At 40.9% G+C, this 15,037-nt stretch overlaps 1 protein-coding gene across 1 annotated transcript; it reads right to left on the bottom strand.

Annotated features, from left to right (window-relative positions):
* Positions 1-10,208: 10,208 nt before the first annotated feature.
* CCDC71L (coiled-coil domain containing 71 like) lies at positions 10,209-14,706 on the bottom strand. Its single transcript, XM_084896486.1, has one exon. The coding sequence runs from the start codon at positions 14,381-14,383 to the stop codon at positions 13,646-13,648; it is 738 nt and encodes a 245-aa protein (XP_084752612.1). The 5' UTR covers positions 14,384-14,706; the 3' UTR covers positions 10,209-13,645.
* Between the last annotated feature and the right edge of the window lie 331 nt (positions 14,707-15,037).

Here is a 15,037-nt window from a genome sequence, read left to right as displayed (position 1 = left end):
TAATCTGCTCATCCCTCCTTCACTATTAACTATTACTCTTGACTTTACTGTGTCTGCTCACTCAAAAATGTTTGCTTACTCATGCTAACCATAGAGACATAATAATAATATATTACATATGGAAATATAATCATTATATGTAAATTAAAAGATCTAGTCAGCAAATAGTGCCGGAACAACTGAATGCCCATAAAGGAAAATAAAATATCTTCATGTTACCTCAGGTTATACACATAAACTAACTAAAAATATATCATAGACCTAATAAAGCTAAAAATATAAAATTTCTAAAACAAAGAAACACACACACACACACACAGAAAATCATTGTGACTTTGGGGCAGGCAAATATTTCTTAGGATACAAAAAACAAACCATATTCATTGGTTGTGACAAATGAACCAACTAACATTCATGAGAGAAAGAGTTGAGTGTGGGGGTATGGGAATTCTCTGTGCTATTTTTGCAATATTTTTTATATACATCTAAAATTATTCTAAACTAAACACTTTATTATAAATAAAAAGGCACGGATAATAAAATTAAACACGGTTAAGTTGATAAAACTAAAACTTTTTCTCTTTAAAAGATATGAAAATGAAAAGACAAGGCATAAACTGGGAAAAATCATATATCTGACAAAGGAATTATATACAGCATATGTAAAGAATTCTCAAAACTTAATAATAAGAAAACAACTCCAATTTAAAAAGATGTAGATGTTTTCCTAGAGAAGATACCTGGATGGCTTATAAGCACATGGAAAGGTGCTTGACATTAGTCAGTCACTAGCAAATGAGATATGCCAGTGACTACACTCCTACTAGAATGGCTGAAATGTCTTCATAGACCATACCATGACTTGGAGGATGCAGCGTAACTGGAACTCTCATTGTTGGTAGGAACACTTCAAAAAAGAGCTTGGCAATTTCTTGAACATACACTTAACATATGGCCCAGTAATCCTTCTCCTAAGGTGTTTACCAAGATAAATGAAAGCATTATGTCCTATATACAAAGGGTTCATAATTAGCAGAAACTGGAAACAACCCACATGTCTATGGATTGGTGAATGAAGAAAGTGTGATATGTACATACAGTGGAATGCTGCTTGGCGATAAAAGGAGTGAAGTGCTGATACACATCACTTAAAATGAATCTCAGAAGTGAAAAAAGCCAGATGCAAAAGGAAAAATACTGTAGGATTGTAATTACCTGACATTCTGGAATATGAATAACTATAGTTTGCCAGGGAATGGAATAGAGGGTGAATATTGACTACAAAGGGGTAAAAGGAACCTTTTGGGGGTGATAAAATCTTGACTGTGGTGGTGATCACATGACAGTACACATTTTTAAAAAAACTAATTGAGGTATACATATTAAAAGGAACAATCTTATTGTGTGTAAATTATACCTAGAAATAGTTTGAGCTATTTGATTAAAAATATTAATTGGAAATATATCTTCTACATTATATACAGCTTCTCTTTTTCATTTTTCCCAGAGCACTAAATGTACTATGAAAGCATGACTTTAATAACTACATAAAATTTCATTGTGTGAATATATTGTCACATAATTATTGTTCCTTACCGGGCATTGTTTATTTCCGATTTTTTTACATATATTCTTACATACATTTGAACATCTCTGTGTACCAATTTAGTTTTTCATCTTTGATCATCATTAGAATAAAATTCTAGATGTGAAATTACATAGCCAAAGGGTATGAACAGCAGTTCAAGATTCTGGATATCTTTTGCAAATCAACTCTCCAGAAAAGGTGCAAACAGTTTACATACCTATTATTATATGAGTGGGTGTATAAATCTTATATATAATGATGTAATCACACAAGAAAAGCTTATAAGCACACCAAACTCAACATCAGAAAAGGGTCTGTGAAATGGTGAAAATACAAAAAGGAGAGAGAAAATAAACAAAAATTTACAGGGAAGAGGATTTTCTGAGACATTTCCAGGGGGCCTTTATAATCAAAGTTTTCTTGAATAATATCTTTCTCAAGAGGAGAGATTAGTTTTTCAATTCATAATGCATTGTTTTGAATAATGAAGAATTGGGAAAATAATTCATCAGAATCCTAGTTTTACTTCTATTTTCAAAACCAAACATTTCAACTAATTTTTCATTGATTTGAGAGAGAGGAAGAAAAAGAGAAAGAAAGAGAGAGAGAGATAGAAAGAGAGAGAGAGAGAGAGAGAGAGAGAGAGAGAGAGAGAGAGATTAACTTGTTCCAATTATTTATGTATTCATTTGTTGATTCTTTAATTGATTGAATTTATTGACATTTAATTGAATTGAATGACATTGGTTAATAAAATTATATAGGTTTTAGGTATACAATTCTATAATACACTATCTGTATATTTTATTGTGTGTTTACCACTTCAACTTGAATCTCCTTCCATCAGATTGGTTGATTTTTGTATGGCCCTGACCAGGATCAAACCCACCACCTTTGGTATCATATCAGGATGATGTAAGCTACCTAGCCAGGCTGATATTCCTCTCTTTTTAAGAATCAGTGCCAATGAGTAAGTATGTTGGAAATTTCATAATGGTCTTTCAACATAACAAATCCTGTAACATTTTTTCATGTGTTGGTCACTATATTCAAGACATACTTTATGCTAATCGATTACTCTCCTTTAGAAACAGAAACGCCTTATTCATTAATTTTCTAATAATATCCCTATTCAGACATTAGCTCTGTTGTAACTGAGATAAACATATTGCTGCTCTAACATTTTAACTAAGAAGAACAAAACCTGGACAATGTTAAATTCAGTTTTAAAATGTCTTTGTTGGTGATTGAATAAAATTTCTGAACTTCAATCATTTGATCCTGGAATTCTGACCATCATTTCCCCTCTTACTAACTTGAAAGGTTTACAATTTCTGTCAAAATATCTCTGATCCCTCTTTTCTGAATCACTAATGCAGGCATGAATTTTGATTGTACACAATTCATGTAGAAATTTAACTTGCATCATGACACTTTGGGATAGAAAGAACCCCGATTTGCCCAAATCCTCACAGCAGGTTGGTTGCTGTGCTGATTGGGAGCTCAGCTTCCAAACCTTGTGATCTCCATACTCACCCCATTTCACTTTGCCCTCTGCTCCCACTGCCTGGGAAACTCATTTTTCTGTACATCTTCAGTTGCTCCTGCCAGAATGCTTGATTTGTGATATGAATTAAAAATCACTCCAATGAAGGTTCTATTCCAACCATCTTTAATATTCCATTATATATTGCATGATTCAGAGGAAACCAAAGCCAACTTCTAAAATAAAATAAAAATTTCAAGAAAAAATTTTCTTTTCCAGAGAGGAAAAGAAAGGGAGAGAGAGAAACATCAATGATATCAGAGAGAATCATTGATCAGTTGCCTCTCACACACCCCCTACTGGGGATTGAGCCTGAAACCTTGGCATGTGCTCTTTACTGGAACTGGACCTTGGAGGGACCCTTTGGTCTGCAGACCAAAGCTCTATCCACTGAGCAAAACCAGCTAGGTCCAGGAGAAAATATTTTTAGTAATGCACATCAATTTCGAGAAATAACCTTATTTATTATTATTGCCATTATTCTTTAGAACTTACCTTTTAAAGAAAAATACCCCATGATTTGAATCATTTGAAAATAATGTGAATAGGCAATCAAAATAAATATCACACTCCTCCACTGTTATTCTCTCTCTCTGACACACACACACACACACACACACACCTATCCATATACCTATTTCCCACAGATTTTCCAAAATCTACCCAATGTTCCCCTAATCCCAGGCCTCATCAATGCTTGAAACTCCATCAGTCCTCAGAGCTAGACTGCCCAGTCATCTTTATTAAGGCCAGAGCTGATCAAAATGGGGAAGGCGCCCGGTCTCTATGAACCAGGAGGTCATGGTTTGAATTCCCATTCAGGTGACATGCCCGGGTTGCGTGCTCGATCCCTGGTGTGGGGTGTGCAGGAGGCAGCCAATTGATGATTCTCTCCAATCATTGATGTTTCTATCTCTCTCCCTCTTCCTTCCTCTTGAAAATCAATAATTATATATATATATATATATATATATATATATATATATATATATATATATATATTTCTTTTTTAATGGAAGGAGGCAGAGAGTCCCCCAGACTCCCTCTCCTATCATTTCAGTGTCCTCTCTCCTTCCAGGTCTTCCTGCCTCTGACCCACCCTGCTGTCACAACCTCTTTCCCCTGAGAAACCTACCTTTTGTTTGATTCCTACAATAAAAGTCCAAGAAGGGCTAAGCCATCCTGGGGAAATGCAGAGCAGAAAAAACTCTGAACAGAATTGGATGATGAGGATTCTCATCCCAGCTGTACCACTCACTAGCTGACAACCCAGGCAGGGCCCTATGGCTCTCTGGCCTGAAACAATAAATTGAGGGGACTGGGCTGGGTTGTTTCTAGAAGTGGCTTTAAGCCATACCTTTCAAGGTCCAAGATGGTTGCATTTTCATCAGAATAAAGAGTTCTCAAGCATCAGAGTCCATGAATGATGGAGTCACTTCAGGTGCACTTAAGTCTTCAACAGGTACACTCCGGTGGCACCTCCGCCTTCCAGCCAAGTAGGCCATATTAGGCCAGCAAAATCACTTGGTATGGCCCTGCCAAAGCATGAGGGGTGAGTTAATTAAATGTTTGACCATATATAGCAGCTAATTTTTAAGTGGATAATTTTGTATGGCCCTCAAATGATGTTATAAATATCCAATGGCCCTTGACAGAAAAAACGGTCCCCCACTCCTGGGAAGCCACGGTTTCAAGGATCAAACTCCATACTCAGCTACCCTATGGCCAAGTCTGCATTGGTCCCAGGTTTGGGGACATGCCCAAGAACTTTGTCCCTAGGCCAAATGCTTCTGCAAAAAGCCACTGAATGTTTGTCCACCTTTAGGACAATTTTAATGAGCCCCTTCTGACTTCTTTTCCTTTTGTACACAGAGAGGCTGGCAACTGAGAGTGGGGGAGGAGGAGGAAGGGTTGAACACTACAGATGACTCCCTGTAGTGAGATTTGTGAAATCTGCACTTTTATTGGCTTACAAGTAATTGGAGATAAGTGTTATATTAGGTAACCTTCTCTTTCACCTTCTCGTGGCATTTACAAGAGGAGACACATATGATGGCTTGCAACGGCTTTAAGCCAGATTGCCCTGAGATCCTCAGCCAAACTAAAGAACCCAATCCTAGGGAGCAAAGAAATTCATGCTTTTGTTCATTTATTCATACCCTTCTTTATTTCACAAACAGTAAGCACCCGTTATATACACCAGGAGACACGTTTAAATGTACAAAACACATTCCTTAAATGGTTTACTTTTCCAGGGGAGAGAAATTTATTTCACATCCTACTAAAATGTTGATAATAATTAGTGGAGGAAGGGGAATATGATAGATGAAGTCCACCCTAGCTCCCAGCACTGCCACATTTGAAGTTTCTAGAGCTGATGCTATACCTACAGACTATACCATTGCTCTGTGATGATATTAATGTAGTTATATGATGACAAGAATTAAATAAAATGAAACTTCTTAACTTAGCATATGCTAGGAAATGTCAGCAAAAAAGACTAAGTAAAAGTATTTGTTCTCATTTCAATTGATAATTTATAATGGATATAAAAGTTGCAGTGCCTTCTGGAAGATAAGATTCTTATCAACAGAAGCACAAAGCCAATACCCCCACAGGAGCATCTTCTGAAAGCTTCATCCTAAAAGGCTATTACACATCACGGATCTTTAGCATGATTTTAAAAGGTTAGGCTGGTTTCTGCAAAACTCAATCGTATTAGAGTCTAAAATTCTTGTGCTTGCTTGTGCATTGATTACCAAGACAAATCTTGGAGCGATTTGGATGATGCCATGTGCCCTAGAAATATTACAGCTAGTCTATGACTTGGAGAAGAAAAGGAATGACTTTCAAAAGACATCACATTCCACCTCACAGGTTTGTTGTGAGCCTGAAATGCTGATACATGTAATGCACTTCGAAGAGGGCAAGTGGTAAGTAATGAGTGAGTATTGGTATTATTAGTATTAATTATTGCTAACATATCTTCCAATATTTTGAAGTAGGTGCTTTGGCTGACACTACTACATTAAGGTAGTCTAGCCTGAACCCTGTTTTGTAAGTCTCTGTTTAAGCTATTGGTGGCAGGTTTTCTGTTACTTGCAGCTGAATGCATTCCTAACTGATAGATACTACTTGCATTTAGTCCTATATTTAAATATAGTTTCACATTTTATTGACACAAGTAACATTAATGATGCATCCCTTATAGGAGGTGAAATTATTACCTTAAAAACGAAGCTGAACAGATGATATTTGAGAAACGATGCCACCAAATTTTTCCGTTGTGTAAAATTATTCCATTGTGTAAATGTGCCACATCTTTTTTATCCACTCATTTACTGATGGGTACTTGGGCTGTTTCCATAAATGGAAATTGCTAGAAGGGATGTTGCCAATTAGATCTTGAAAGAAAATGTTGTTCCTCAGCACATGCCCAAAGTAGCAATTTGTCTCTAAACCTAAAACTACCTACTAACTATCTCTGTTCTATTGAGGTTGGCTCAAAAGAATGGAGGGAGTGCAATGAAAGACTGCTTTGAACCCACAAACTTGTAGAATCAGTAAGTAGGTTACAACAAATATGCAGCTGCAAACACAGGCTACCTTTTATGAAAAAGGAGAAATGACTCAAAGGATGAAATAAGAAACCCAGAGAGTAACACTGGAGCCACACTTATTTCCAGGCATTGAGTCCTAATGAAGGAATTGTCACCTGTGCCCAGCTGAATTTTAGAATTACTATGGACCAGTAATTTTTGTGAATCTGCTTTTCCCCCTCTTTTTGAACAGTGGTGTCTCTTCTGGTTATCCTATGCCTGTCCTACCATGAACTGTCAGTTATATATTTGATACACAGGTCTTCAGATTGAGAGAAAGTGTGCTTAAGGACCTGTATTACAACTATATGCAATTATATGAATTTCACAATCATTTGAGTGAAATAAGTTAGGCACAAGATACATAATTCTATGTATATAAAATCCCAAACAGGCAAAAGTTACCTATGCTATAAAAAAAAAGTCAGGATAATTGTTATCTTGGAGAGAAGATGGATGGTGACTGGAGGGGGTTTAAGGAGTGCTGTAGGGTACTGGACTTTGAGAGGAGGGATCTTAGGACAGGGTAAGGATATTCTGCATGTGAGATGAATGTAAGTAATTAAGCCCAGAGGCCAGAGTGGTGGTTGAAATTATGTTCAAAGGTTCTTTTTAAGGCCATTCAAAAGGTAGAGCCTCATCCCCTGCCTTGCGTGTGGGCTGGACTTTGTGAATCATTTCAAAAGAATAGAATAAGATAAAAATGACAGTATGAGTCACAACACTATAAAAAGTAGACATGATAATTCCAACAGTGGTATAGTCTGAGTCCACTTAGAGAAGGGGCAATCAGTCATCACAACCTAGAATTCCAAACTTATCAAAACTGTCAATTAAATGTGAGAACAGAATAAAAATATTTTGAGACACGCAAAGCCTCAGCATATTTGACTATATTCACTCTTTCATTAGGGAGTTATCTGAGTATATACCTCAGCAAAACAAGAAGAATAAAAATAAAGAACTCTTTGTACCTTCTGGTCAATTTTTCTGTAAACCTAAAACTGTTTAAAAAAAAATAAACTTCATTAACAAGAGGAAGGAATGAAGGAAGGGAGGGAGGGAGGGAAGTAAAAAACATGGAGGAAACTTAAATACATCTTGCTGAGTGGAAGAAGCCTCTCTGAAAAAGCTGTATACTTTATGATTCCAACTATATGACATTCTGAAGAAGGCAAAACTATAGTCAGTAAAAAGATCACTGGTTGCCGGGGGTTCAGAGGAAGAGAGGAAGTGAGGATGAGGTGGAGCACTAGACATTGTTAGGGTAGTGAAACTATTCAGTGTGATACTGTAATGGTGGATACATGACATAATGCATTTGTCAAAACCTATGAAACTGACCAGTGTTGCTAAGCAGTTATGGTGTCAGCCCATGCACTGAAGGGTTATGGGTTCGATTCCTGGTCAAGGGCACATACCTAGGTTGCAGACTCAACCCCCGGCCCTAGTCACCTAGTCAACCAATAGATGTGTCTCTCTCACATCTCTCTCTCTCTCTCTCTCTCTCTCTCTCTCTCTCTCTCTCTCTTTCTTCTCTCATACACTGCCATAAAAGTTCATGTAAATTGGTATAACCACTTGGGAAAACTGTCAGTATCTACCAAAGCTGATTATTTGAATAACATGTGACCAAGTAAATTCACTCCTAGGTAAATGCTACCCCATCCCTCCCACCAAAAGTTCACCAAAGAACATGTATTCTAATGTTCATTGACATTTTAATCATAATTTTGCGCATCGGGCCTGTAGCGCATATACACACAAACTTTACAGTTAATTTCAATACTTGGAAGAATCTCAATGTAACATTTCTATGTATACTTTCAAAAGCAAAAGAAGTCTAGTTTTGTGGGTTGTTTTTTTCAGTAGAATATTTATTCAAACAATTGTGTTTGAAGTTGTGATCTTTACCTTCCATGTGGGCTCTGGGTATGTTTATAATGTTATAGGTTATGGTTTAGAGTGACACTTATCAAAACAAGTGAATGTGGACAGTGATCTTGTGAAATCTGAAATCAGGCAGTTTTCAGCTTCTTATTACTGGATAATTTCTATCTAAGAAAATTCCTTTGGCTTGCTCATCAAGGTAGAATGTGTTCTCTGATTCTTCGTGTCACGAGGAATTAGAGCTGAATTAAAGGCTTTAGACCCAAATCTAAAAATGAGTATCAATGCTTCAAATAGGATCTTTCTTACTTTTAGTAATAATTTTTGCTGCTTCAAACATAACTATTGTACTCAGTTGTTTCAACATAAGATGTACAAACTTCACACAAATTAATTCCAATTTAGTTCTGTAGATGCAGATTAACATGGTACTTAAGCAACCTTTATGAATTTACTCCAAGTGAAAACTTAGTGTGGAAATTTGGCAAGTTTTTAGGTCAGTGACTAATCAATTACTCTTATAAATTCTCAGATGGTTTAAAACACATAGCAGCTCATTTTAAACATGTTATGAAGGTGTTTTTGAAGGGTGATAAAAGAAGACCCCACAATTTTAAGAATGTCTAAAAACCTCCAACAATGAAAACTGTTTAATAAATCAACTTAATCCAACCTCCTGCTATATAGTCAGCAGGCTAAAAAATAATACAGATTTATCTTTAATTTAACCACAAATTACCTTCTCTTGTCTTTTAGCTATTCCCAGACCATACTCTCTTCTTGGGATGCTAAACTCCCAAAGGACCACTCTCAGCATTATATACTTATTCTCAGCGCCCGTAGCTCCAATGAACAGCATTTATTATTTCCTATATGTCCGCCATTAGTATGCATTTTAACCCTTTCATTAACCTATCCTCTTACTAACCACATTCGAGACTTAAGGAAGCTACAGCACAGGACGTTTATGTAACTTACCCAAGAGTTCTCATGCAAACGAAAAAGCCTTTATTCTCTCCCAGGCGCTGTGATTCACGGCTGTTAAATTATGCCGACTCCATTTTTGATGGAACTCAGGTACAAAGACAAAATCAGGCCACACAGAGCTGTGAATCCTGCCCTTGCTAATATTCCACTCTACCTTCTAGACTGTCATGAAAAGTCTAGCTCTAGTCTGACTGTGTGAAAACAACCCTTACTGATGCTCCTCATATGGAATATACTTTTCTTTCAGAATATGGGAGCATGTGAGCTTTAGAATTTCTACCACTACCAAGGGGGACTTGGAATCAGGACTCAAAACTAAATGGTGATGCATTTTTAAAGTCTTTATTGCTGACAGACCGGGTCATGGGTTTCAGCATGAGGCACTGTCCTGGAGACTCACTAGATCGTCAAAGAGCTGATGTAACATAGATTCCCAAGATAGCACAAAACACGTACGTATCTCAAAACCTCCAGGCATTTGAAGTTCACAAAAAAGTCAAAATTTATCCCATAGCATATTAAAAGGCTTTCCAATTCACATGTAAACATAAATCCCATTTCAAAAACTTGTTAGCATCATTAGAAAACACAGACACTGTGTATTTTCTAAAATTTATTTACAGTTAATAAATTAAAAAGCAAAGTACAACCAGATTGTAAAATCTTACTCATATGCACATCACACTGTCCAAAAACATTCACTTCCATTACAAATAATTGCCTTATAATGCACTTAAGACATAACAGCCCATCAAGAAATATTTTACACACTGATAAAATATTATGAATATATGTCCATTAAAAAAACACAATTTAAAGAGTGCTGTGGCATCCCTTAAAACAACAAAAAACTCTTGAATTCAAAATTGCTCAGTTTTTTGTATTCAAATATTTTTAATGTTTTTTTTAATTGTTTTTTATTGAAGAGTTTTCAGATTTGCACATAGCAAATCAATAGGTGTCAGCCACTGGCTTAAGTTACACTTGCCCGAGAGGGTACTCAAACTTGGACAAAATAAATACACATCCCAACAATGACACTTTGCACTATCAACAATGAGACTTGCCCTCAACAATCATAAAATAAAAATAAGTTGCTGGTTGACAGGAAGGATAAAAAATGACCTGGGGAATTTCAAAAGGTTATTTTAAGGTGCCAGTCACCACATTTAGGCACTCAAGAGTTAAAAACGAATTAGAAGCATAGCAAGGTGATACACTTCCTTCTGGCTTCCTCTCTTTACTTGTGCCATGTGAGATATGAGAAGGTGAGAGAATACATAAAGATCAAAGGGTTTCTTACAAAAACTACCTACAAGCTAAGCTACAGACTCATGTTAGAGGACAGAAAATGGCTGCCTCACAGTGAAGGCCACCATGCCAAGTCCATCTTCACATTCTGCCCCAAAGTACCCATAAAATACTTTCACTTTCCTATTCATATGCTAATCAACTATATTAGCTGTTTCTTCACATTTTAGAAGGTGTAACATATGCTAACCTTGGCAAGATAATTTTTTTTTTTACATCATTTTTACAAACTAGAAATGGCATGAATTTTTAGTCAATCCAATAACACTGTATTCAGGAAGGGCAATTATATCCAAACAAAAGTCAGAAAGCCCAGGTAATCCAAAGAAGCATTTATGTGAGTTCAAGTATACTAAAGAAACAAGGCATAAGAGAAAAAAATATATTAAGAATCTGTTACAATAAATGCATGGTGTCAGTGAACATGTTTGTTTTGTGCCGAGGGAAGCTATCCTCCCAGCTGAGTCTAATTTCAAAATCCTCTGGGAAACTATCTAGATAAGCTGCATGTTGAAATTATTCTAATATGGCCATTAGATTTCTTAATTATTATAAAACTATATACAAAGTGAACTGGTACAAATACAAATGCCTTCCCCCTCAGGTGCTAGTTAGCCAAAGTCAATAGAGGGGGAGAGGGGAACGGTTGAGGAGAAACCCTATATAAGTGAAATATCATTGGCAGTGGAAGCTAACCAAAAGAATATAGGTAAGCTTCCTATCACACAAATATAATTTAATACTCTCCATCTTCCAATTATTCACTTTTATTTATTCACGTGACAGTGTTTGTAACAATGCATTACTGCTGACTAGTGAATAAAAGAATATGATGCTTTACTGGCAAAAAGTGGTATAAAGTTATATATATGTGTGTATATAAAATACTTTTTTAACAAAACAAAAACACTGAAATTGAAGTCACAAAGCTCCTACCATGGACTATTAAACTTGGGGGGTGGGGAGGGAGGGAAATCATTTCAGAAAGCTATGCCATTTAAATTCTAAGAACACAAGAGTAAAAATTGCAGCTCTCCTTTTTCTCCTAAGAAGCCACCAAGCAGAGATAGACCTTACTATTGAGTATTACATATGTCAAGTTCCAGCCCGGTACAGATCGCTCCATTGCAGAATACCCAAATTTGAAATGATAGTGGTACAAAAACACTACTTGACCCTTTATAGATATTACAGTAAAATCTGGCTGTGGCACCACTGGCTCAAAACCATTAAGTCTTGCTGCCACCAATGACCAAAGGCACTTGAATAATCTAGAGTAATATGCTGGGCCATTACGGTATAAACACTACGTATTATAAAAGTGTAAAAGGAGCGTCAGAACTCTGTGGTTGCCTGTGGTCTTCAGTTACCGAAGACCAGTAACTGCAAACATGGATTTAAGTGGAAAAAAGATAAAAAAGGAAACTAGTGGAGCAAAAAAGTCAACTAGCATGTTTATAAAAGTGGTGCTATTAGTCTGGACATTTCTTATTATCCAACAACGAAGAGAGAAAATTAGGTCTATTTTGCCCCAAGTAACTTCAACCAGGTACTTACACCAAGATATGCCCCCACCCTTCTAGACTGTATTCTGAGGATTTTAGTGAGTATTCTATCATTTTAATCACAAAAATGGATCCATCATTTCTCCTATTGGACTCCCATTTTAAAATAAATTATCCTTGAAATATTCCTGGATTTATATATTACACCGTACAAGGAGGCCAAATCATTTCTAATCGGATTCCATTTCTTTAACCAACACGTGTTTTGTTTTGTTTTTTATACTAATGCATTCATATTTTTTTTAAATCACAAGCCAGGTGGTTTCAATGCACTTTTTTTTATTCAATGTTTAAAAGTTTTAACAAGTCAACTTTTCCTAAACAAAACTTTGAGTTTCTACCATTTTTCTTTAGAAGCTCAGTAAATATAAACTTTTAAGTTTCAATAGAAAACATCTTTAGAAACACCTTAAAATATAATTAACACAGCTGTTATTTTTTTTGCATCTCTCTGCTTGTAATCACAACTGCACCCAGCAAAGTTCAAAAGCCGTACAAAATCCTCGCAACGATTTCAAGAGTCATAAGCTTGGGTCGCTTAGGAAACATCCTTGGTCAACGCATTGGAATCCAGTTCACATCAGGAGACGAGTGGGATCCAGAATACCCTGAGCACAAACTAGTGCAACACCACAAAACATGTCCAGAAGAGGGGTGGCAGTCAAAGAGGAAGAAAAAAAAAAGGAGAAGGGTATCGAGGAAGAGGAGGGGTATAAAAAAGGGGTGAATTCTGACTTTATTACACAAGCACGAAACCAAATTCCTTTGGAAAAATAAATTCCTTCTTCGGAGGGCTTGCAGACCAGTGAGGTAGAGTCCGAAAGGGGGAGAGAAGGGATCGATCTGCCCCTGCAGGAGTCCCAGGTGGTGGGGTCAGAAGACCGGGGGCCCCTCCGGCGGGGCCAGCGGTGTCCTCCCTCCGCAGCCCGGGGTCCCGGGGTCCCCGACGGCAGGCGGCGCAGGGCCGGGGGCGCGCCGTCCGGTGACTCCTTCGCCTTCTTCGCCCGTAAAGTGCACTGGGGGACGGAGTCCTGGCCGGGTCTGTAAACACTCGACTGACACTTGTCCATCCCTGCAGGCGGGAGCTCCGTCCGTCCGAGGGTCGGGGAGGCGGGGGTCGGCGGGAGGGCCGGGGGGGTCGGCGGGAGGGCCGGGGGGCTCACGCCCGCGGCACCGGGAAGCGGCGCAGCCTCACCACGGGCTCCAGGTTCACCCGCAGTACCTGGCGCGCCCGGCGCCGCACCGCCGCCAGGCCGCGCTCGCCCCACACGTCGCCGCCGACGCGGATGGTGGGGAAGGTGGTGAGCGTCGGGGTGGCCGCCCTCCAGATCTCCTCCAGGGTGCGGCCGCCGAAGCAGGGCCCGAGGGCGCCGGGCTCGGCCGCGCGGCTGTCCCCGGGGCCCGGCGGCGGCGGCGGCGGGGACAGCGCGGACGGCGTCGGCGTGGGCAGCGGGGCCGGCTTCCTCCTGCGGGCGGCGGCCGCCCGCGCCCCGCGCCGCCTCCTCCGCGCCGCCCTCCGGGCCGCCGGCCTGCGCGCCGGGCCGCGGGCGGGGGGCGCGGGAGGCTCGGGCACCAGGGCCCGGCAGGAGGCGTAGCCGTAGACGTCCTTGCTGCGCAGGATGCGCGGGGAGAACTGGTGCTTGAGGCTGCACAGGAAGCTCCAGAGCTCCGCGTCCGAGCTCATGAACTCCGTGCTGCGCGGCATGAACAGCTTGAAGGCTTCGCCCAGCGCCTTGGTGGTGTCGGCCAGCGACAGCTGCGAGCGCGAGTACACCACCTTCTCCTCCTGCGCCTGCGGCCCGGCGCCGCCGCCGGCCCTCCCGCCGCCGCCGCCGCCCCGGAAGGCCGGGGCCGGGGCCGCCGGGGGCCGCCGCCGCCTCTTCCCGGAGCGCCGCATCGGAGGCCGCCGCGCCCGCCCGCCCGCCCGCCGGGCCCCGCTGCCGCCGGCTCCTCCCCGCGCCCGGCTCCGCGGCGGCGGCCGCCGCTGAAGGCGCCTACCGCCCGGCGCGCCTGTCGCTACTTTTCTCGCCTCGGCCGCCGCCCCTCCCCCTCCGAGGGCGGAGGAGGACGCGGGGGATCCCGCCGCCGCCGCCGCTGCGGCCGCCGGTGCAAGATGGCGGCCGGCGCCCACCCCTGGGCTTTGTCATTGGACGGCGCCTCGCCTCCCCGCTCCGCTTTCTTCTCCTCTCCCGCTGCCTGGCCCCCTCGGCCTTTCTTTAAAGGCGCCCGGCAGGCCCCGCCCCCGCCGCCGCCGCGCCCCGCCCATTGGGTGCTCTCCGGGAGGGGCGGGGCCAGGGGGGGGAGGTAGAGGCCCGCTCTCGCAAGATGGGGCCCGGGTGGGTGGTGGTGGGTGGTGGCCCTTGAGCCCAAGTCAACTGTTGGGTGGGGACTAGGTAGGGAGCCATGTCCAGAGGCAGGGGGGCCATGGGCTCCATCTTGGGGTGGGGGTGGCTCTCTCTCAGCATGAGGGGGTCTCCATTGGAGATGGAGATGGAGCTGGGAGAACTACTAATGTCGGCTGTGGCTTCCTGTCCCAGGGACATGGAGGTTT

The sequence above is a fragment of the Pipistrellus hanaki genome, assembly GCF_964339955.1.
Source record: "Pipistrellus hanaki genome assembly, chromosome: 10".
In the NCBI taxonomy this organism is placed as follows: domain Eukaryota; kingdom Metazoa; phylum Chordata; class Mammalia; order Chiroptera; family Vespertilionidae; genus Pipistrellus; species Pipistrellus hanaki.
Note: the sequence above shows the minus strand (reverse complement) of the source record. Positions and strands in the feature narration are given on the sequence as shown.

What these genes read in the sequence shown, in the direction of transcription:
- CCDC71L (XM_084896486.1), bottom strand. Translation starts at nt 14,383, where the DNA reads ATGCGGCGCTCCGGGAAGAGGCGGCGGCGGCCCCCGGCGGCCCCGGCC.